The sequence below is a fragment of the Elgaria multicarinata genome, chromosome 3 (genome assembly GCF_023053635.1).
Source record: "Elgaria multicarinata webbii isolate HBS135686 ecotype San Diego chromosome 3, rElgMul1.1.pri, whole genome shotgun sequence".
Lineage (NCBI taxonomy): Eukaryota > Metazoa > Chordata > Lepidosauria > Squamata > Anguidae > Elgaria > Elgaria multicarinata.
This window is the reverse complement of record NC_086173.1, coordinates 63,220,219-63,243,716: the sequence shown is the minus strand read 5'-3', so window position 1 is coordinate 63,243,716 and position 23,498 is coordinate 63,220,219. Positions and strand designations below refer to the sequence as shown.

The following is a 23,498-nucleotide window of genomic DNA, read 5'->3' as shown; positions in this document are numbered from 1 at the left end:
ATTCCCTAACTTCTATGCCATTCGGTTCTATCCTTTGGTAGCACCAATAGAGAAGATCTGGTTTCAATCATGTAGGCTCTAGCTTATATTAAGTGCTATCTCAGATCTTTTAGCTGTTCTTGTACTGACCTCCAGAGCATGATGTAGAACATGGGGCCAGGAAGGCTAAAATTGTCAGCTCAGTGACCCTCTTGCTCAGATTTTTGGGTTTCCAGATGCTTCCGCACAGGTCTCAGCAGGGAAACAATTTGGCATCCCCACCAAATGCCAGAGAATGTAGCACATGGGGGTGGGGGTGGATTGGAACCCCCAAATTCCCATTTGAATTTGATCTAGAGAAAGTGTTTCTTTCCTCTGATACTCCCCTGCCCCAGTATTTATTTAACTTGTCAGTGAGCCGTCTCTGCTCAATAACAGATAAAAGTCACATGATTGCAGCTGCTCTCAAAACTCAGCGCGGATTTCACTTCTCCTGCCAACAGCCTTTTACAAATTTATCCTTTCTTCTCTCTTTCTCTCTTTCTTTCTCTTTTCTCTCGCTCTGTCGCATTCTCTCTGGATTTCCCCCCTTTTACCCAATCATCCTTTCCTCCCTTACATCCCCTCCCTAGTATTCGTTTGCCCGGGGACGCTGCACAAGATCCTGGAACCTACCTCGGCTCATGAGTCAGAGCACCAGTCTGGAGCCTGGTGCAAGGACCCTCTTCAAGCTGGAGACCGGATATACGTCATGCCGTGGATCCCATACCGGACAGATACGCTGACGGAGTATGCGTCATGGGAGGACTATGTGGGCGCCCGACACACCACCACCTATCGCCTGCCCAACCGGGTCGATGGCACTGGCTTTGTGGTGTATGATGGAGCAGTCTTCTACAACAAGGAGCGGACGCGCAACATTATCAAGTATGATCTGCGGACACGCATTAAGAGTGGAGAGACAGTTATCAACACGGCCAACTATCATGACACCTCACCCTACCGTTGGGGCGGCAAGACCGACATTGACCTGGCCGTAGATGAAAATGGGCTATGGGTCGTCTATGCCACTGAAAGCAACAATGGACGATTAGTGGTGAGCCAGCTCAATCCCTACACACTACGCTTTGAGGGCACATGGGAGACTGGCTACGACAAGCGCTCAGCATCCAATGCCTTCATGGTGTGTGGAGTCCTCTATGTGGTACGGACAGTCTATGTGGATGATGACAGCGAGGCGGCTGGTAACCGCGTTGACTATGCCTTCAACACCAACATGAACCGCGAGGAACCCATCTCACTGACTTTCCCTAATCCCTACCAGTTCATCTCTTCCATTGACTACAACCCACGTGACAACCAACTTTATGTATGGAACAACTATTTCGTCCTGCGCTACGCACTCGAGTTTGGCCCACCTGACCCTAGCACTGGTGAGACATAAGCCTAGCACCCAATATGGGATGGGGAAAAGATGCCATTAACAACTGGAAATCAAGGGCCCTTGGTTTCTGTTCACAGTTCTCTTAGAATTGTCAAATATATCAGGGGACCAAAAAGAAAATGTTAATTTGCATAGATGTCCACTTACTGATTTATTGTACGTTTCTGCAAATACTGAATCTGCTTTGTATGACCTTTTTAAAATACATATTTAAAATATATGCTTTATGCTAAATCTTATATATCAGCAATCCCCAAATGCACATGACTCAAGATTCCCGCATTTTCACTTGAGCTAAATGTTTCAATGAGTTGCAAGTTATTGAGTCAATGATTTCCTCACCTGCTACTCTATAGAGTATCTGGCATCCATCACATCTCAGGAAACATTCAACGATATAATGGCACGATCGTCTTGAAAAGCAAGGCTTCATTCCCAGAGCCAGCTTTTGAAAGTGTCTTTAATTTTGCCACTTTGCCACAAGCAAAGGCTCTGAGTTCTAGTTAAACAGTAAGTATCAGAGAATCTACTCAGCTCAATTCAAACTCCCTGTGACCTCAACAGAGTCAGCATGTGCCTGAAATTCTGACAGTTAACATCACGTGGAGTTTAAATTGACAGAGATGGATTGTCTGGTGTGCGGTATTTGGCAGAAGCCGAGAGTCTACGAAAACTAATTCCTTGAAGCCGGACTGAAGGGGTGGGGTGGGGGGAAATCCAGTGCTTATTGTGAATAAAGCGAAATCAAGATCAGTCATGCCCAGGTGCAGTACCAGATCCAGATTTGTTTAGCACAATGTGTAGCTAATTTGTTTCTCTTAGTTTGTCCATTCACCCCACATTGCACAGCTGCTGCCTGGGTGGCATTTGCAGACTTGAGTGGCAAACTGAGCATTTGCGCAGTTATTACCTCATGCTGTGGCTGGGGGAATGGGATTCAGCCTTCTTGTGAATGCAACTCTGGCAGTTAAACCTGAGAATGGTCGCCTGCTCGCCTGCACAAGCTACTCGTAAAGTTGGGGGGTGGGGAAGAGTTAAGCCTAGGCTTGCCTCCTCTTCCATTGGACACCCTTTAAACCTGCAGCAAAAGCAGAGGAAAAGGTAGTCCCTCCTAGCTCCTCCCACCCTTTCCCTCTTCTTGTCTGTCCCTCTCTGAGCAGGCACCGGGTGGGTGCGTGGGTGGGGGTGGATGACTGCCTTGGAGGGAATTGCAGGAGAACCTGTATCTGTCTTTTCTCCCACTTCAACTGGAGATTTAACAGGCAACAGCCAGTGTCCAAGGTGACAACCCTTGTTAGCTTAAAAGGATCAAGCTGTGAGTTACCATCAAAATGAACAGGAGCTTACTAAATGTGTCAAATAGCCACAATTAAATTCAGATTGAACATTTGGCTAATTAAGAACATATTTCATTCTGAGGAGTCTTTGTTATTCAGCATCATGCCCATTACTTTGATTTTCAAATTAAAAATGGCACAAGTGACGATATCCCCCTTTGTGTCTCATCCTTTCAGGGAGGAACTCACAGAGGGCTTTCTAGGTAGTATATAGGTTAAGGGATTTGTAAAGGAAACGGGTTAGGGTTCATTTTATTCATTGTATTCATTTTATTGAAAAACAAAACCTTCATTTTATTGAAAAACAAAACAAACCCAGAAGTTCATTGTGACGGCATCAGTTTCTGCGAATTGCACATTTTATGCAAATAGGATCTAATAGATCGATGTCATTTGGCTTAGGAGGCACCCATTTGTTTCAGCATTCCAGCAGCAGCACTGAGCTTCAGCTAAGGGGTGTTATAGAGATGTAATAATTAAATAATAAATACTTTGCTTCTGCCACTGAAGTATTGCAAAATATACTGTGTTTAAAAGGAGGAATGATTGTGACTCACGGGATATTGTCCAATGGTAACAAACGGGTCAGTGAGCTTGGAGTGGAGACAATAGAGAGGAAAAGAATAATTTGATTTCTTCTTGTAATTCTTCCACATTTGAATCCTTTGCAGCCACTGTCTTCACCTTCTAAAGCTTATTTTTGCAACCATGGTAACTGGAAGTTACAGTATTTAAAACAATCTGGGATTCTTAGGAATCTGATGGATGTTTTTGGTGGGAATCGTTGCAGCAAGTGCTACTGTGCACCAGGTGAAGACGATGGGGTTAGATTTTCACTCTAGAGTGAGACATTTTGCCATGGGAAGGACATAGGCATGTGCAGCTCATTTCATTAGGGTGTGCACCTTAAAGGCCCCAATTAGAGCAGTGGGAGGTGAGAAAGCACTCTTTTCAGGGCTTCCAGAAAGTGTGTAATTCTCCCCCACTATGCTAATGGCGGCTGCCATTGGCGTAGTGGGGAATAAACAGTTTCCGGAGGCCCTGGAAGAGCACTTTCCCCTCCTTCATTCTAATTGGAGCAGTGGGGGGGAGCAGGAAAGCAGAGGGAAATTAGGGTGTGCCTGGGCACACCTGGCACACCCCATGCGCACGCCTATGGGGAAGGGCCATAGCTCTGGTTGAGTATGTGCTTTTCATGAGCAAGTTTTCATGTTCTTCCCCTGATATCTCTAGTTTAAAGGTTCTGAGGTAGCTGAGCTGGGCAAGTCCAGTGCCGCAGACTGTGGAGAGTCATCCCCAGACAGAGCAGACTGCCCCAGGCTAAATGGGACTATGGCCTCAGTCAGTGCAAGGCAACTTCCTGGGTTGCCAGAGGCTAAATAACATGAGGGTTGTCTGTGGAGCTCCAGATGGGCATCTGGAGACTGGAGCTGTGGGGCTGAGAAGAGACCTGTCTCTCATTGTCTTTCTCTCCACAGGCCCAGTCACCTCAACACCACTCAGCACCACCACCACCATCCGCCCCACCACTGTCACCAGCACAATTTCACCGGCCGCTACAACAACCACACGGCAGACCCCCCTCACCACCCATCCCGTTGGTGCCATAAACCAGAAAGGGACAGAGCTGCATCCAGTCACTGCCGTCATGCCCAGCACCCGCCGTCCACCAGCAAACAATCAGCATGTTTCTCCAGAGCTCTTCTGTGAGGCCAAGGAGGTGCGGCGTGTCCAGTGGCCAGCCACGCAGCAAGGCATGCTGGTTGAAAGGCCTTGCCCGAAGGGCACGCGAGGTAAGAATGAGCAGCGTCAAGGGATGTAACTCAGCCCCAGGCAAAAATACCTCGTCTTTACCCTAGAGCGTGGCCATGTTTGAATCCTACTTGAAACAGAAAGATGCATCCAGTCCCAAAAGCAGGAAGCTGGGACTCTGGCAGAACATCTTTTCTCCATTAGACAATGGCACAGCTAGCAAATGGGGCTGCCATGTTATTGCTTGTCACCCAGCTCCTACGCCATTCGACTCAAGGAGAGACTATGCCAACTTGAACTGCTTCTGTGGCTTGATTCATTCACACAGCTTCTGCGGTGTGAACTTGGAGCTGTCATAACTCCACAGATGGCAGGTTCAGTGGGATGAGTTGCTCCTTCCTTCCAACCTGTGCTAACAGAACTCCCTTTGTAGTGGCAGCAGTACGAAGCCATTTATCCGTGCTCTGCACCCCTTGCGTTCTTGGCAAGTTGAGAATGGGTCTGTTCTAGAGGTTTACGATTGCTCTGAGACTCTGAAACTCTGGGCTGGCTTTGTGGTAGGGCATGGATGGGGACTGAAGGGTGAAATTAGGCAGCCTGAGACTGATTGAAGTCTCTCTTCTCTCTCCCATGCCCTGCCTTCCTGTCCTGTCCCATAGGTATTGCGTCCTTCCAGTGTCTTGCATCTCTTGGAATCTGGAACCCACGGGGGCCTGATCTCAGTAACTGCACAAGCCCTTGGGTCAACCAGGTGGCACAGAAGGTATGGCTTTCATCTTCCTGGAGCTTCTTCCCATTACAACGGTCACCAGTCAGACAGTTCGTATTCAGAGTGGGCACCAGGCTTTGTGCCTTCACAGCTGCTTTTACCCAACTCTGTTCCTTTCCCCCTTCCTTGGTAGATCAAGAGTGGAGAGAATGCAGCCAACATTGCCAGTGAGCTCGCCCGGCATACACGTGGTGCCATCTACGCTGGAGATGTCAGCTCCTCTGTCAAGCTAATGGAGCAGCTCCTGGACATCCTGGATGCCCAACTTCAGGCCCTGCGCCCCATTGAGAGAGAGTCAGCCGGCAAGAACTACAACAAGGTACAGGGTGGCTTAATAGTGGCTTAGGCAGCAGTTCTGGAGCTGGCAGACCATGGGAGCCTGGCTCCAGAATGCTCCATGTCCTCACCTTATTTATTTATTTATTTATTTCCTGGCTCTCCCTCTGGACCGAGGTGGGGAACAACATAGAAAACAAAAATGCTAGAAAATAAAATCAGTACAAACCAAACAGTACTCTTGGGTATGCGGATAGAAGTCCAACAGGCAGAGCTTATGGCAGTCGGACAATGCAGTGCTGGGGGAAACGTCACCTGCTGAAATCCTGCTTCTTGTGCAGCTGTTACAAATACAAAAGTCTACCAGGCGAAACATGGCAACTATGGAGTTGGTACAAGGAGTGGGATTCAGGGGCAGAAGGATATCATTGGGGAGTGAAGGGTGCTCCGGAATCTGCATTGAGTCTTTTCCGGTAACCATGAGAGCTAGACGCTTGCTTTTTATTTTATTTTTATTTTTAAATGAAAGCTGAATTCTTTGGGTTTTGTGAAAGCTTCTGCTTTTATATTAGAGGCCACATTTGTTTGCTTTATGCTGCAATCTTTATATATATATATATATATATATATATATATATATATATATATATTATTGCTTTTCCACATTAATTATACATCATTATAATAAATTATGCTGCAATCTTAATGATGTAGTTTTCTAAATTCCCTGCTTATTAGATAGTCTGATGCGAGAATGGTAATGAAGACAAATCCTTTAATGAGTACTTTTGAGGTGCAGTCCAACAGCACTACTGGTATTCAGCCTCCATTCATTTCAGTGGTCTCTCCTTGGGAATCTTGCATATGAGTGGAGAATGCACGGCTTGCAGGCTTGTGCCTGTACTGGTGATCTATGATTTTTTTAAAAAGAAAATAGAGTGGTAGCAGTGCTATTCTATGCGTATCTACTCAGTAGTAATTCTTGTTGAGTTTACTTCCAGGTAAGTGTGTATATAGGATTGCAGCCTTAAAGTTATTTTCAAAATTTGGGGTTTCAAACTTAAAATTCACCATTTATAATTGGAATTATATACGATTATTATTATTATATTTATTTGTATCCCGCCTTTTGCCCAATACTGGACCTCAATGCTATTTCTGACTTGGATTTATCAAAATCGTAATAATTCAAACAGTCTTATAGCACAAGAAAATATACTTTATATTGTACTTATGGTTTTGATTTTTGTGAACCACTCAGAAGCGGCTGTGCAAATGCAATAAATAAATAAATAAAGATAGAAAATAAATAATAATAAACTATGGAAATAAAATTAATTGTTCATTTGAATTCCATATGTTCAATACGATGATTTGGTTTAGCATTTCATCTAGGATATGCCTTTGATATCTCTCTGCCCATGATTAATAACTGATGGTTGATTAATAATTGATGGTTTCATGGCAAGACCAAACTTGCTTAAGGACCCCCTACATCAGAGTAGGCAACTTGTGGCCCTCCAGATTTTTTTTGGCCTACAACTCCCATGATCCCTTACTATTGGCTGTGCTGGCTAGGGCTGATGGGAGTTGCAGGCCATTATACCGGGAAGGCCACAAGTTGTCCACCTCAAGTTGTCACAGACAGAGCCTATCCCAGTGGGTCCTACTTCTGGAATGCTGCCCTAATACTTTTCTATTTCTTCCCCTCAACTACTGCTTAATCTGGGCGTGGATGCTCTAACCTACAGATGCACAAGAGAGAAAGGACATGCAAGGACTATATCAAGGTGAGTGCAATTTACAGATCCTAGTTAGTTAGTTTTATGTTATTTATATGTCTGAAGTCCAAGAAGCAAAATCTTTGGATCTCAGGCAGAGTCTAATACCCTTGACTCCTACAGGTTTTTATCACAAAGACAACTGTCTCTGTGGGATTGCCTGAAATTTACAACAGGACAAGTATTCATTTTTATTCAGATATTTATATCCCACCCTTATAACACACTCACGTAAGTCAGAGTGGTTCACAACAACCAAAACAACAAAATCCATAATAAAACAACTGTATAAAAATCAACCACTATAAAAACAGGTTCACCAGGTAAAAAGCCCTAAACAGGGTTTGCCACATAAAACCTCATCTGCTCAGTAAGGCAACAGGATTTTTTTAAGCTGGAACAGGAACATTTTCACCAAGCAGTGGAAAGCAGCAAGGGAAGGGGGCAAAGCAAACCTCATGGGGCAAAGGCCTTTTGCTTGTCCCAGCCAATCATGCCTCCACTGTAGATTGGACATAGAGAAGAGCATCTCCACTGGATTTCCACCAATCTCAGTGAATAAATCTCTCCAGATTTACAACTGAGGTATGAGATCCAGGAACGGGCATCCCAAATGATGAAGCCACCTGAGAACACTCTAAAATTGGGACCAATTCATATGTGCCTGTCTAAGGTACAGGCCTCACATCAAGACTCTTATCACCTTAGATTTGTGTAGGAAGTTGTTTGTAGTCACACACACACACACACACACACACACACACACACACATACACTCCATGTAAAAATGGCCAAAGTTGCCACATCAAAAAGAATGCTTAAAAACTGGCCTTCACTCTCATATGCCAGTGTGGTGTTACAGCCAGTGTGGTGTATTGGTCAGTGTGTTAGGCTGGGATTCAGGAGATCTGGGTTCTAGTCCCCAGTTGGTCATGAAGCTCACTGGGTGACTATGGACCAGTCACTGATTCCCAGCCTAACCTACCTCACAGGGTTGTTGTGAGGATAAAGTGGAGAGGGCCACGTAAGCCACATTTAATGATTTATTTCATTTCAATACCGCTTAATAGCCGAAGCTCTTTGGGAAGTTCAAAAAAGTTAAAACCTTAAGTACAGCATAAGATATAATATCAAAGCGTAAAACTACAATATAAAACCACAATTCAGAAGTACAACCAGCCTTGGGTTCCTTGCAAGAGGAAAACAAAAAGCAGGATATAAATATAATAATAATAATAAATAAAATAAATGTGGCAACGTGGCTGATTTGAAACAAACTATACCCTACATGAGACTGGTGATCAGTGAATGACTGCATCTCATCCTTTTTGCATTTGTCTCAAAGCCTCAATTTCATAGATGGGGAACCTCTGGCCCGTGGACCATATTTGGACTACTAGGCCACCTTCCCCATCACATTGGGAAAGGAACGGGCGGAGCAAAGTTAGCTTCCCACTGAGCAGCCACTTCAAAGATTGTAGCTTGAGATAGTGGTTCAATTGGCTTCGCTTACCCCCCCCCCCATCTCCCGGTTGGGAAAAGTAGGGTGAGGGTGGGTGGGTGAAAAAAGCCAGCTCAGTCAGGCACTGACGCTTCAAGGTGTTCCTCATGCCTTGGCATGCTGGTTCCCAAAGGCTCCACTGGCTCCTCACCTTTCCCAATGGGTTCAGTGTGTATGTGTGAATAGCCCCGTTCAGAAGACACCTTAAACCACGGCTTTAACCATGGTGGTTAAGCCAGAAAGCCAGGCTGTGTTCAGAAGACACCTTAAACCATGGCTTTAACTATACTGAATAAAGCAAAAAGCTTTATTCACCGTGGTTAAACCCATGATTTAAGGTGTCTTCTAAACACAGCCCAGTTTTCTGGCTTAACCACCGTGGTGAAAGCTGTGGTTTAAGGTGCCTTCTGAACGGGGCCTGTGTGTGTGTGTGTGTGAAGTGAGGGGGGCGCATGCCAGTAGTGGGCCCTCTCACTTTGAGCAGTGGCCAGTCCTATTTTGACATAAACAATAGCATAATATCCAGCCTGCACATAAGAAGTGGAGTGGGATAACAACCCTATTCTCTCCCACCACCACCGGCTCTTCTTGAAAATAATGAGAAATGATAACTCCAGGGGTTTGTAGTGAAGCCAGCTTCAAAAACAATAATCATATTTTATTTTATTTTATTATTTTAATATAGGAAAATAACAAAATAACTTACATGCATAGTAAAGAACATCATTGTTCAGTGTCATATTTCTTGTTCCACTGATATACAAATAACATCCAATTTTTCAACAGAACTCTGTTTATTCTTGATTTTCTCTTATTCTGATATAATTTGATAGCTTCATTATTTCAGCTATTTCCTAAAGAGTCACCCAGTGTACGTTAAGTTCAGTTATGTTTTTGCAAAGCAAAAGGTTTACAAAATGGCAGGGGATTTCTGTGGGGAGGAGAGAGGCAGATGCGTGCTCCTGTGATGAATAATACAGGAGAGGCTCTGAAACAGTAAGGGGGAAAAACAACCTAAAACTGTCACAAGCGGTGAATATTTAGGGCTGGGAGGTGTGCTGCTCATCACCATGCACAACAAAAGGCAAGATCCCTGTAGCATATGCTAGGGTGACCATATGGAAAAGAGGACAGGGCTCCTGTACCTTTAACAGTTGCATAGAAAAGGGAATTTCAGCAGGTGTCATTTGTATATATGGAGAACCTGGTGAATTTCAGCAGCTTTAACTGTTGTGATGAAGCTATACTAGAGTGACCAGATTTAACAGAGGGCAGGGCTTTGTTGTTGTTTATTCGTTTAGTCGTTTCCCGACTCTTCGTGACTTCATGGACCGACCAGCCCACGCCAGAGCTTTCTGTCGGCCGTTGCCACCCCTAGCTCCCCCAAGGTCAAGTCTGTCACCTCCAGAATAGCATCCATCCATCTTGCCCTTGGTCGGCCCCTCTTCCTTTTGCCTTCCACTTTCCCTAGCATCAGCCTCTTCTCCAGAGTATCCTGTCTTCTCATTATGTGGCCAAAGTACTTCAGTTTTGCCTTTAATACCATTCCCTCAAGTGAGCAGTCTGGCTTTATTTCCTGGAGTATGGACTGCACCTGCAGCTTTAACTGTTGTGATGAAGAGGAAATTTCACCAGGTACTACATGCATACAAATGACACCTGCTGAAATTCCCTTTTCAATACAACTGTTAAAGATACAGGAGCCCTGTCCTCCTTTTCATATGGTCACTCTAGCACATGCACAATCGCAATACCCATTGGCTGTGGGATCTGGGAGAAGCATTGCATTTTTCCAGCCAGTGGTGCCTTCATGGTAGGACTTTGGGGCAGACTTCTAGGCCCCACTCAGCAGAATAAACAAGAGGGGGCCCAAATGCAGCAGGGCCAGCTTACCACCGTTTGACCTAAGTGAAGTAATACACATTGTCATATAGAGAGGGAGCCCCCCACCGCATAAGACTATTAAGTCCAGAGTCTAATACTATCTCACTGCACCATCGTTTCCAGCTATCGACGGTTTGAAAAGCACTTTGGCTTGGATCCAAAGTTAGCTTTCCGAGAACGGAAGGGCTCCTTCCATCCACAAAAGACTTTTGATCCGGTGGAGGATCCCGCTGGAGGAAGGCAGCAGGGTTGGGGGTGGGTGGGAGCGAGGAGAGAAGATTATCAGAGGTTACAGAAAGACTGCAGGGGTTAGGAGGAATCAGTGAAAGTTGCCTCTTTCCCTTTACCTCTGCTGGCAGACACCTCTCTAGGTCAGAGATCCACTCAGGAAACACTCCCACCAGCAAAGTTGGGATCCAAGCCTTGCAATTTAAGATCTGCTTTGAGGGAGAATGTTTATATCTCATGCAACAATTGAGTAAAACAATTATGCCTTTGTTTACACACATACACACACACACACACACATGTTCATTCACAACAGTACATATTGGGTGGCTTCTCTTTGTGAGAGGAGGTGGCAGCATGGAGGATTGGTTCCTAGCACGTTTACTATAGTACAGGGGTCTTGAACTTCTTTCAGTTCGAGGGCTGAATTCAATTTTGGAGAAGCTCTCAGGGGCTGCATTTCAGAAGTGAATGGAGCCAAAGGCAAAAGAGGGTAGGTTTGAAATACTGAAAAAGACCAGCCTATTTTACCTTTAAAGCTCTTGATGCCAGTAACTCAGCCTTAGGAGAGGGATTTCACCATTGAGAATATGGCTGGGTGGGGAGGGGGCCTGCAAAAGCCACCAAACGAATGGCATTTGGGGGAAAGGGAATAGTGGGAACAGGGGAAGTGTGTGTGTGGTCTTCTGGGGAATCCCAGTGGATGAGATCGGGACTCTTAGCAGGCCAGATTTGGCCTCCGGGCCTGAGGTTCATCACCCCTGCTATAGTGGGAGGCAAGCGGGAGGGTCCTCCAGGGCACGACGGGCGTATGCGTGCCTCCATCCCCTCATAGCTCCATGTCCTTCCAGGCTGTGGTGGAGACGGTGGACAACCTGCTGCGTCCTGAGGCGCTAGAGTCATGGAAGGACATGAATGCCACCGAGCAGGTGCACACAGCCACAATGCTGCTTGACATCCTGGAGGAGGGAGCCTTCCTACTGGCTGACAATGTCAAGGAGCCAGCCCGCTTTGTCACTGCCAAGAATAATGTGGGTAAGTTGAGGATGCCTGGCTCATGTCAGAACACGAAAGAGGGAGCGGGGAAGCTGAGCTGGGGAGTTGCAGGGGGGCTGCTGCCCCTACTCAAACGAAACCATCCTTTCTTCAGAAGGTTGTGTTGGAATATGGGCATCCCATACACAGTGCCTGAGCTCGCGATACAAAGGGAAGGAGCCGTATCAAATGCAGGCTTTAAAAGTGGGGGCACTGCTATTCATTGACTTTTACTTTTTTTTAAGAGAGATCCTTGAGCCAGTGTGGAGTAGTGGCTAAAGTGTTGGACTGGGAGTTGGGAGATCCGGGTTCTAGTCCCCACTCGGTGAAACCCACTGGGTGACTTTGGCCCAGTCACAAACTCTCAGCCCAACCTACCTCACAGGGTTGTTATTGTGAGGATAAAATGGAGAGGAGGAGGATTATATACACTGCCTTGGGTTCATTGGAGAAAAAAAGGGTGGGATATAAATGCAATAATAAATAAATAAATACCTACTAGGTCAGTTGTTATTTCCATGGGTGTCTGCTCCACCCATGGAAATGTAAGCTTTTCATGTGTGGTGCATTGGACACAGTTTTCCTACATGGGTCTTGCATTTCTACGTGGGTCTTGCGTCCCCTTGGGTTCCATTCCATATAATGAATTCATAGATGTCCAGTTTACCATGGGCCCTTACTTGCAGGAGCCTGCCAGCAGTCAGAGTGTTTGTATGTGAAAGAAAGAAAGAAAGAAAGAAAGAAAGAAAGAAAGAGGAATGTATGCATTTGTCATGTGTGAGGGGACTCTTTGTCATGAAGCTCACTTGGTCGTCAATCTCAGACAGCCTAATGGACTAGATTGTTGTGATGATAAGTAAAACTGAAAACTGTAAAGCATTTTTTACACTGACAAATGTGATAGAAATGGCGGCCATAATATACGAAAGCCAGCTGTCTCTTTGAGTTCCATCTCTTTGTCATGTGCTACCACAAGATGGCGGTCCATGGGCCACGTGCGGCTCTTGGAGGTCTCCTGTATGGCCTGCTGCAGGTACCCATTGTCACTACTGCCCCTCCCCAACTCCCCTCCCCCAGGGCTGTTGCTGCTGAACCATCTCTACTGCTGCACTGTGAATGAGAGGGCACACTGGGATGTCTCTCCTCGCATACCTCCTTCCACAGCATGGTTGGTTCCTGACAGCTGTTTGGCGGGCTGTGAGGCGCATGACTGCGCGCAGGAAGAAGGTGCGTGAGAAAGGACATTCCCAGAGTGCAACATACCTGGTGAAGATGGCAGAGTGCACCGTTGTCTCCATTTAAATTGCTCTCCTCTCCCCCACCCTGCTGATTGGCAGGGTGTGAGTGCAAAGAGCTTTTAGCAGTGAGCTGGTGTGTGTCTGTAAGTAGGTAAGGGTGTGAGTATATGACCATGCACAGTGCAGCCTCTGCTCCACTGCCTGTTGCAGAGTGAGACAAAGATGTTGCCCGCCTCTGTTCTGATGTGACCTAGAAATATAACTTCGATTCGGTGGTGGTGGTGGTGGGACTCACGAATCAACTCCCAACCCATGAACTAACTCGGAATAGGGAAGCACAACTGTGAGTGGGAAAGCCCTGTTGAATACCCATTGCCTTGAAACCGGCTCCTGGGTGGGTGTGGAGAGCTAAAGTGCCTAGAGCCTCTCCCTTCTCCTTCACTCTCCGCACTCTGAAAGCACCGCAGCCTCATCATTTTGCAGCTGAAAGAAGCTTCAAGATGGTGGAGGGTGCCAAAAGCCACCACCCAAGCAAGATGGTGTTGTGATGGAGAAATCAAACCAGATGGTCTACACCATCAGGAGAAGACTCTTCTCCTGAGCAGCAGAGGGAGAGGTACAATGTGAGCGGCTGAAGCAAGTGGAGAAAAACGGGAAAGGCACAGGGAAGGAAAGAGAGGGCTGGAGTCAGGGGAGGCAAGAAGGCCAGAGTACATGGGCAGGAGCGAGAGTGGTGAGAGAAGGAGAGGCTGGTGCACTCCCACCCACTCCAAACACTCTTCTACCTGTGAACTTTCGCCCGTCCTGTGTGGGTCCTGCCAGCTTTCCAACGCAGCTTTCTTTTAGGAACATGCACACGCCGGACATCCAACATACTGACAGGCACTTCACCAATGAGTAATACATGTCAGTATCTGTTGATGTCCATGGGAAATTGTTTGGCTCTTATACAAGGAGAAGGAGCTGGTTATGGCAGAAGAGAGCCAGTGTGGAGTAGTGGCTAAAGTGTTGGACTGGGAGTCGGGAGATCCGGGTTCTAGTCCCCACTTGGCCATGGAAACCCACTGGGTGACTTTGGGCCAGTCACAGACTCTCAGTCCAACCTACCTCACAGAGTTGTTGATGTGAGGATAAAAATGGAGAGGAGGAGGAGGATTATGTACGCCGCCTTGGGTTCCTTGGAGGAAGAAAGGCGGGATATAAATGCAAAAATAAATAAATAAGGTGAGACTGAGGCAGTAAAACTGTCTGAGCACAGGAGTACAGGAGGGAACCAATTAAGCACATTTGCCAGCCCTACTGAAGGTGGGGAGAGCCTCCCACACCCCCGGCCTTGGCTAACCACTAATGAGATAGAATCCATTAGTACAACTATTGCCATACCTTTCAACAGCATCATCCGGACTATTTTATTTCACATGACCTACCAAGTGTTACTATCTTGGCCAGAACTATCTTGAGACAATACAGACAATGGTTGTTTTGAAAGCCAAACCCCTTGTGTGCAGAAAGTGCTAGTAATCGTGTTCTGCATCAGACCAATAAACTGACACCTTTCAATCTCAAGCCACTTGTAAAAAAAAAAATACCCCTTTGTTTCTGGTACTAAACCCAAAGTTCTAGAAAAATAAATATCAAAACCTAGCATTCTGCTATTCTTTCCCTGTATTTCACTCCTGCTTGAATTAAGAGCAGCAAGCAGGAAAACACCAAAATAATTCTGGCTATTTAGACAAAGAATGAAAACAGCAATCTATAAATGAGAGGAAAGGACAAATCAAAGTAAGCAGGAGTGCTACAGTTGCCGGCACAGATTTTTTGCATTTTGCACGCTGCTTCACAATGGGGATATGAGCAAAACAAAATAGACTATCACCAAATATAGTGTTAGCAGCCGCATGAAGATCAGAACGGATAATTAGCACATTGAAAGAGAGCTTGAAACAGAATCACCCCACTTCTCTGGTATTCCAAAGAAGAGGTAACATGTGGGAAGTGCCTGCCTAATAGGAAGCAAGTACAGTTTCCGCTAAAAAGGGGGATGCTTAAAAACTGTTCAGGATGTGGTGTCTATAGTTTCTGCTTTTACTCATCTCACTCTTCCATCTCATTGCAGTGCTGGAGGTCTCAGTGCTGAATACAGAGGGGCAGGTGCCGGATATTGTGTTCCCGCATGAGTATACCACCAGAAACTCCATCCAGCTGTCAGCCAACACAATCAAGCAAAACAGTCGAAATGGTGAGAAGCCAGGATTGGGGATGGGGGTGGGGGTGGCTCCAGCACCTCGATGAAGAATTTCCTGAAATGTGTTGGGAACCATATTTACCTGTGTAGCCATCTTGTTTATCTTTGTTCTCTACTGGTGCCTCAACGACCTCCTTTCTCTTGTCTTCTCAGGGGTGGTCAAGGTTGTCTTCATCCTCTACAACAATTTGGGATTTTTCCTTTCTACTGAGAATGCCACCATCAAGCTGGGTAGTGAGGTTGGTTCGCTTAGCCCCTCACTTGTTGTCAACTCACAAGTTATTGCTGCCTCCATCAACAAAGAATCTAGCCGTGTCTTCCTGATGGATCCTGTCATCTTCACTCTTTCCCACCTGGAGGTGAGACTTGCATGACACCTGGGGCCACTGGGGCCATTCCCCCTTCTGTGCCAGATCACACACACACACACACACACACACACACACAGGCGCTTGGTGGTCTGCATTCCATCTCTGGACTTTGTAAGGAGCTGCCATGATGTTCTGGGCATGTGCAAATTAACTGTGTACTAGTTCATTTCCTTTTTTTCAGTAACAAATCACCTTCCTGTATCCCATCTCCTCCAAGCCTCAGGTCCCTCTACTGCCCTGGTTTCACCCCACCCCCCACCTTATTGATGACTCCTATGGGCATCCTTCTTTCCATATAGGACAAGAACCACTTCAATGCCAATTGCTCCTTCTGGAATTACTCCGAGCGCTCCATGATGGGTTACTGGTCCACACAGGGTTGCCGGCTGGTGGAGACCAACAAGACCCACACCACCTGTGCATGCAGCCATCTTACCAACTTTGCAGTGCTCATGGCCCATCGTGAAATCGTAAGAACATCACTCGCACTGTTGGGGCTTGGGCGGGATGGTGGAGAAGTGCCTGATTGGGAGGGAGAGGGAAATGGTTTTCTGCCATCATCCCAGCCACTGTCAGGATCACCCTTCCAGCTCAGTATGCACTCTGAACCTGTATGCTTTTTTATATCGGCCCCAAATCAAGGTGACCATTATTGTGCCATGAAGTGTTGGGAGTTGGTCCTTTCTCTTTTGCTAATAAGGATTCACTAAATCCTTATTTAGGCAGCTTATCAGATGGCATCCCATCAGATGGAGACCATCCAGTAGTAAATTAAATGCTCAGAACATTAGATTCAACCTACCAGCAGGGCAGAGTACAGAACAGGAGAGGGAAGCTGTGTCCACCCAGCCTCATTCTCCTTCTCCTTCCAGTACCAGGGCCGCATCAATGAGCTGCTGCTGTCGGTCATCACGTGGGTGGGCATTGTGATTTCCCTGGTCTGCTTGGCCATTTGCATCTCCACCTTCTGCTTTCTGCGTGGGCTGCAGACCGACCGCAACACCATCCACAAGAACCTCTGCATCAATCTCTTCATCACCGAGCTCCTCTTTCTCATCGGCATCGATAAGACACAGTATGAGGTGCGTGACAGTCTCCCCTCCAGGTCAGGCACAGTTGCCGTGGGATATTCCTCCACATGGAGGGAGTGGAGAGGCTCACCAAGGGGCGGCATGTGGTGCAGTAGGACAGGATGGGACCCGGGACCCATTTGGGTTGTCAAGTCAGTGCAACACTAGCAAGCCCCTTTGATTCAGGAAGTGTTGTGCGTGCATGTGTATGTTGGGCAGTTTTCTAGGGAACGCTGTCCCACTGAGGCCTAACTGACCTTAGTGCTGTAGTAGAAGAAGTGTTATGCAGCAATAATAGTACTTCCAGATGTCGTATTTTCAGATTTTACTTGTGCCATTCAAGGAGGTGAAGAAGTCACCTCTCCTGCCTTACAGATCCATTTGGAAGTGCTTTCCTCCGGCAGTGCCTCTCCCCCAAAACAACATTGTGGAGGAAGGCACCCTTTTATAAACAGTTGCCGCATAACCAGTGTAGTAGCAGCTCAGCCAAGGACCCTGCTGGCTGGAGGATGCTGGGAGTTGCAATCCGACACCTCAGTCAGGAGCCACAGGCTCTCCATGGGCTCATCTACACCAAGCAGGATATTCCACTATGAAAGTGGTATGGAAGCGGTATATAAAAGGCAGGAGCCACACTACTGCTTTAGGGTAGTATTGAAGTGCACTGACAACTGTTGGGGCCCATGACACATATTATATACCACTTTCATAGTGTTATATCCTGCTTGGTGTAGATGTGTCATGGGCCCCAACAGTTGTCAGTGCACTTCAGTACCACTATAAAGCAGTAGTGTAGATCCTGCAGTGCACTTCAGTACCACTATGAAGCGGTAGTGTGGCTCCTGCCTTTTATATACCGCTTTCATAGTGGAATATCCTGCTTCGTGTAGTTGAGCCCCGTCTGTCCAAATGGAAGTGCTCCAGCCCCAGGGATGAATCGTATGTAGAGGTGATGGGGTGCTATTGCCCTGTGTAGACATTGCAGGACGTTTAAAGAGCAGCGCTGGAGCACAGCACCTTTTCCGGCCACCACTGCCATCATCTTCTTCCCCATTGTTGTTGTCCTCTTCTCCTTTTAGTACTGCTTCTTGCAAGCTGCCTTGGAGGCCTGTTCTCCGGCAGAAAGGCAGGATATAAATCGTTTAAATAAGTTATTTCCGAAAAAGAGGCGTCATGCTGATGGGAACTCTCTCTCTCTCTCTCCCAGATTGCCTGCCCCATCTTTGCAGGGCTGCTGCACTACTTCTTCCTGGCAGCGTTCTCCTGGATGTGCCTGGAGGCCATTCACCTTTACCTCATGCTGGTCGAGGTCTTTGAGAGTGAATACTCCCGCAAGAAATACTACTACGTGGGCGGCTATTGCTTCCCTGCCCTGGTTGTGGGTATTGCTGCTGCCATTGACTATCGCAGCTATGGCACCGACAAAGCGTGAGTACAGAGAGCAGCTGGTGGAGGAGGGTGGGTGGGTGGGGGTGATCAAACAAACAAACAAAACTAGGCCATGAAAGGCAGAGTGTCAGGGGTGCAGAGGAGGGCTATATAGGACATATCACAGGCACCCCACTAACCAGGGAGGAGAGCAACAGAAATGAGCCAGTGAGATTAGAGGTAGGTATGTTGCATCGAAAGATACAAAATGAGGCAGGTCTAGGGGTGCTATGAGGGAAGTCCTGGCAAAGTGGCAGGGCAGAAGAATCCATAAGGAATGAATGCAGGTTTGAAAGGGGATTTATAGGAGTGCCATCTGACGCCAACAAGCCTTGTGGTGTCTGCTGCCCTTTCTGCCTCTTGTCGGACACCTTCCTGCTCTCTCTTGATAGATGCTGGCTTCGAGTTGATAACTACTTCATCTGGAGCTTCATTGGACCCGTCTCTTTTGTCATTGTGGTGAGTCAGGCACTGGGGATTGTTTGGGAAGAGATGCACCGGGATTTCCCTCCGCGGCCTCCAAATCAGAGACAAAGGCAACGTCCTTGCTCTGATCCTTCTCCAACCCATCAGACCTTCCTTTTCTTCCGGGGGCTCAGAAGAGGGCCAGGCAGGTTGCTCATTCCTCCCCTCAGAATCCTTGCCAAGCGTAGCATGGATCTGTGGAAAGATCCTATCAGGGGGGAAAGGGAGCTGCTCTGGGGCAAAGGACCCTCTGCTCACGCTCAGCTGTGCACATCCCCCAGATCAACCTGGTGTTCCTCATGATCACTCTGCACAAGATGATCCGCAACACATCTGTCCTCAAGCCTGACTCCAGCCGACTGGACAACATCAAGTGAGTTTATGCTTTGATTCCTTTTGATCCTCTGATTTAGATCCAGACTTCTCCCTACCTTAATAGCCCTCAAAAACACTCCCAAGGCCCTCTGATCCCTCTTCTACATTTGCTTCTTCTGAAGCACTTTATTGGGACAAAGCCAGTGCACTCCAAAGGATGTAGCCAACTCTGTGCTTAAAGGGGCAGGCTCTTTCCCCAGCCCATGGGAGAGAGGGCCCCCATCTTCCAGTCCCAGCAGTGCCTCATGTCTGGCCCACAGCCTTGGTTCCAAAGAGTTGAAATTCTGAGGGCTGGAATGGTCCCTTCCAGCATGCTGGGATGCGCTGGGTACCATGATGAAGCATTTGTCTGCTCACTTCGCCAGGAGGTTTGAGCTACTAGTCTACTTTCATTCCCTCATACAAGAGAACATGTCCTTATCCCCATTACAGGAATTCCTGCCCTCGCCGATTAATAGAGTTAGGGTGCTTCTTTCAATTGGTTTACTACAAAGACACTGTCTGAATCATGTAGGAGTTGAGGTGAGAGTTGTGCCCCTTTGAGGGAACTTGGGAAGACTTATGCTGCAATTAGTCTGCAAATGCCAGACTGTCAAACGTCATGTGCCACTCACAAGTTCACATCTTCTTATATTCATAGAGAATAATCCAGAGGTGGGGGGTGGGGGGGGACACACCTTAGTTAATGTTGAGTTAAGGTAAAAATACTCTTGGCTTAAAGTCTACAGAGCTGAGAAATGCAGAGTTCAACTCATCCTAATAGCCATATAAGCAATCTTAACTTCGCCCTACCAAGCCGGAACAGTTCTTAAAAGTAGCTGGAGCAGGTGCTGGGGAGTATGGGCTGGAGATGCTGTTCAATCTTACATGGATCCAGAGAAACCTCATAAACAGAGAACTGGGAAGTTCTAACTGACCCAGGGAAGTTTAGCAGAGGTATGAGGCTCATGGAATCAGTGCTGGGGGCAAAGCGGGTAGGCTCTATTTCCCCTGTGCTGTGATCCGGAAACCAAGGCGTACACACAAACACAGCTGTTCTTTGTAAAATAAGGAGACTTTGGGAGTTCCAGTTGCAAAAATCCATGTCCCAGGTGGCATGACGCTAATTTGCAGATGACCTTTTACAAAACGTATCTCGCTCTTGTTCTTTATAGCCCAACCCTGTCAACTTGGAATGAGCTTCATTGATTTGAATGGGATTTACTCCAAATTAACTATGTTTAGGATTGCAGCCTTAATTGACAGAGGAGCTTTTGCTAACACTGTTGCCAACATTATAACGATGGTTTTATCTAGTTGCTCAGCCCTCACATGCTTGCTTATCCTGATTTTCTTAATTAATTTACCGGAATGTTCCAATAAATTCCTTCTTTATTGGTGTGGTTTTGCAGCCCCGCTTCCTGCCTTGATGCTTTTGTTTATTTTATATGCCAATTGAGCTGTTCAGCAAATCCCCAGGTCAGAAATAGACACATCAACATGTTACTTGGGGTTTTGATTTTTTCATTCCAATGATAAATAAGCAGTTGAACATTTCTAATACTTATTACCTTCCACTCAAAGGGACTCTGTTGGGAGATCTGACTTTAACTATCCCATGGCAGTAGAAGGATACTTGTAGCTCAGTCTTAACTATGTTTGCTCAGAAGAAAGTCCTGCATGAGTCTCATGGGAACCTCTTGGAGAATGCCTCTGTTTTCATTGCTGATGAGTGATACATGTATGGTCATGCCATTTCATTCCATGAGCTTCGTTTCATTTTAAAAAACCAAAACCAAATCTGCCCACTTCCTTTGAGACAAGTAACTTCTTTTTGCTCTATCTGACTAGCTTGTTTTCAAAGTATCTGAGATTTACCAGATTAAGAGAGGAATATAATGGCTTTAAAGGAAAGACCCCACTCAGTGACAGCTTGCTTTACCACTCAAGGATGGAAATGTTTATGAAGCCCTTATTTATTTATTTATTAAAACATTTGTATCCTGCCCTATATCACTAGGATCTCAGGGCGATGTACAGTTACAAAAAAAGTGCTAAATGCTTAGAAGGCTCCCCCACAACACCCTCACTCCAAATGCATCAATAACCTGCTTTTTGTGAGCCTTTGTCACCTTCCTTCCCTCCCCACCCCACCCCCTTTATCTTATGTTTTTCTGTTTCATTCCTTGGAGGTTGTCAGCTTCTCCTTTGCACCATGGTCATGCATATCGTCCCCGTTTACTTTTGCTTTTTAAAGGCGTGGAGATGTTACGCGAAGAAAGGAGCCCTCTTCAGAAGAACTGCTGACACATTGGATCAACACATGCAGAGAAAGGGGCCAGTCTAATTTGGCCTGCCCTGATGTTGCACACAACAGCTGCACCCATGAAGGCTTCTCAGCTGCAGACATTTGTGCTATAGGCACAGACGCTGGGGGCGGGTCAAGCCAACATGTGTGATGTCGGGAGCAGAGCTAGTCAGCATGGCCCCACGCATGCATTGATCCAACACACAAGCAGTTCTTTCGAAGACGGCTATGACTGAGGCTAATACCACTATAATTCTTAGAATAAAAACCAGAGAGCGCTTCCGGACGTCGGTTGCTTGGTACTAAAAGGTATAATTCTTTGAATTAAAGACAACCTATCATATATTCTTGTGTTATACTGCTGGCACACCAGTGTGCGTGTGTGTGTTCTGTAGCCAAAATGTTGGCTTTTAATACTTCTCATCAATGGACCATGGGAGAACCTCCCTTCCCTCTCCAGATGCTGTCTGTCATGCCAATCTTTCTTTCTCCACCCTCTTACGTCTTCTTACCCTTCTTTCTCTGGCTCATCCTTTTGTGGCGGCCCCTCTCATGTGGGAGAAAAATTGCAGGGCTCACGCATTCTTTCTTGGAAGGCAAGGCAGAGGATGGAGGGTAGCTGCCTCCGCCATCAATTAGGCTTAGGGTCTGGAGTTGGCACCATCAGGCGCTGCTGACAGCCTCAGATCTTGGTACCAAGCCTGCCACTGACCCAAAATGCCAAGTAAAGCCTCCTGGCTCAGTGGTCCTCTCAGTGCACCTTTGCACAGCACTTAAGTCTAGCTGGCACTTGCCATTTTAATTCTCCCACAATGCCTCTGGTGGCTGAACAAAGGGTTGCTTTCCTGCATTGGGCCCCCAGAGGCATTGTGGGGGAATTAAAGTGGTGGGCAAGCAAGAGCAATAGCTCTTGTCATCTAGATTGGCTTTTCCTTACTGCTGTTGCACATGCAAGGGAGGGGAGGGGAGGGGGGCACCATGCTGAGGGAGGGGGGGGTCCTCAGGGCTCTGACAGAAGCTGCCAGCAACATATGAACCAAGGCTTGTTCTCACCCGTTCAACACCTTTCCACTCTCCCCCATATCCCTCTTTCTCCCCTTCTTCTTGATGCATGGGCTAGTGATGGCAAGGCTCTACTGCTACAAGCACAATACTCTATAGGAAGTATTGGTGCTGCTGTTACATTTTTTTACTTGTGGATTTTATAGATATTGTTGCTGTCCTAGGCTGCTGTCCTCTACATAGATCACTTAAATCCCACTGATATCAATGGGATTTAAGCCAGGGGTAGACAGAAGGTTGATTGGAATCTACTGGTGGCTTGCAGTAGATCTGCAAAGATATCTGACTCCCAGTTGTTTAACAAGAGTACTAGCCATATTACTCTCTCTGCCCTAACTTATCCTACTGTAATCAAGAAGTGTGGCGTAACCAGGAGTGGATTTATGTGTGGACAGATTTATTTATTTATTGCATTTGTATACCGCCCCAATAGCCGAAGCCTTCTGGGCTGTTCACATATGATAAAAACACTTAAAATCAATATACAAAAATTAAAAACCACAAAAACATACAATATACACATACATTTTAAACCACTATAACAACTTTAAAAATCTCTGAGCCAAAAAACAGACCCAGGCTCATTTCATATTGCTAAATGCCTGGGAGAAAAGTCTTGACCTGGTGCCAAAAAGATAAAAGTGTCGGCGCCAGGTGGGCCTCGTCAGGGAGATTGTTCCACAGTTGGGGGGCTACCACAGAGAAGGCCCTGTCTCTTGTTGCCATCCTCCAAGCTTCCCTCGGAGTAGGCACCCGGAGGAGGACCTTAGATGTTGAATGTAGTGTTTGGGTAGGTTCATGTCGGGAAAGGCGCTCCGTCAGGTATTGTGGTCCCAAGCCGTGTAAGGCTTTATCAATTAAAACCATCACCTTGAGTTGGGCTCGGAATCATACAGGCAGCCAATGCGAGCGGGCCAGAGTGGGTCTTATATGCTCGAACCTTATGATTTCCTTTCAGTTCTGGTACTCAA

The 23,498-nt window shown here is 46.6% G+C and overlaps 1 protein-coding gene across 1 annotated transcript in view; it reads left to right on the top strand.

Annotated features, from left to right (window-relative positions):
* Nucleotides 1–23,498, top strand: part of ADGRL1 (adhesion G protein-coupled receptor L1) — a 140,685-nt gene that overhangs the window by 105,965 nt on the left and 11,222 nt on the right. Inside the window, 13 exon segments of the mRNA XM_063120487.1 lie at nt 612–1,412; nt 4,239–4,553; nt 5,172–5,275; nt 5,415–5,600; nt 7,309–7,347; nt 11,803–11,986; nt 15,341–15,463; nt 15,623–15,828; nt 16,140–16,310; nt 16,713–16,922; nt 18,118–18,338; nt 18,731–18,797; nt 19,085–19,176. Of these exon segments, the coding sequence (XP_062976557.1) occupies nt 612–1,412; nt 4,239–4,553; nt 5,172–5,275; nt 5,415–5,600; nt 7,309–7,347; nt 11,803–11,986; nt 15,341–15,463; nt 15,623–15,828; nt 16,140–16,310; nt 16,713–16,922; nt 18,118–18,338; nt 18,731–18,797; nt 19,085–19,176 (2,719 nt within the window).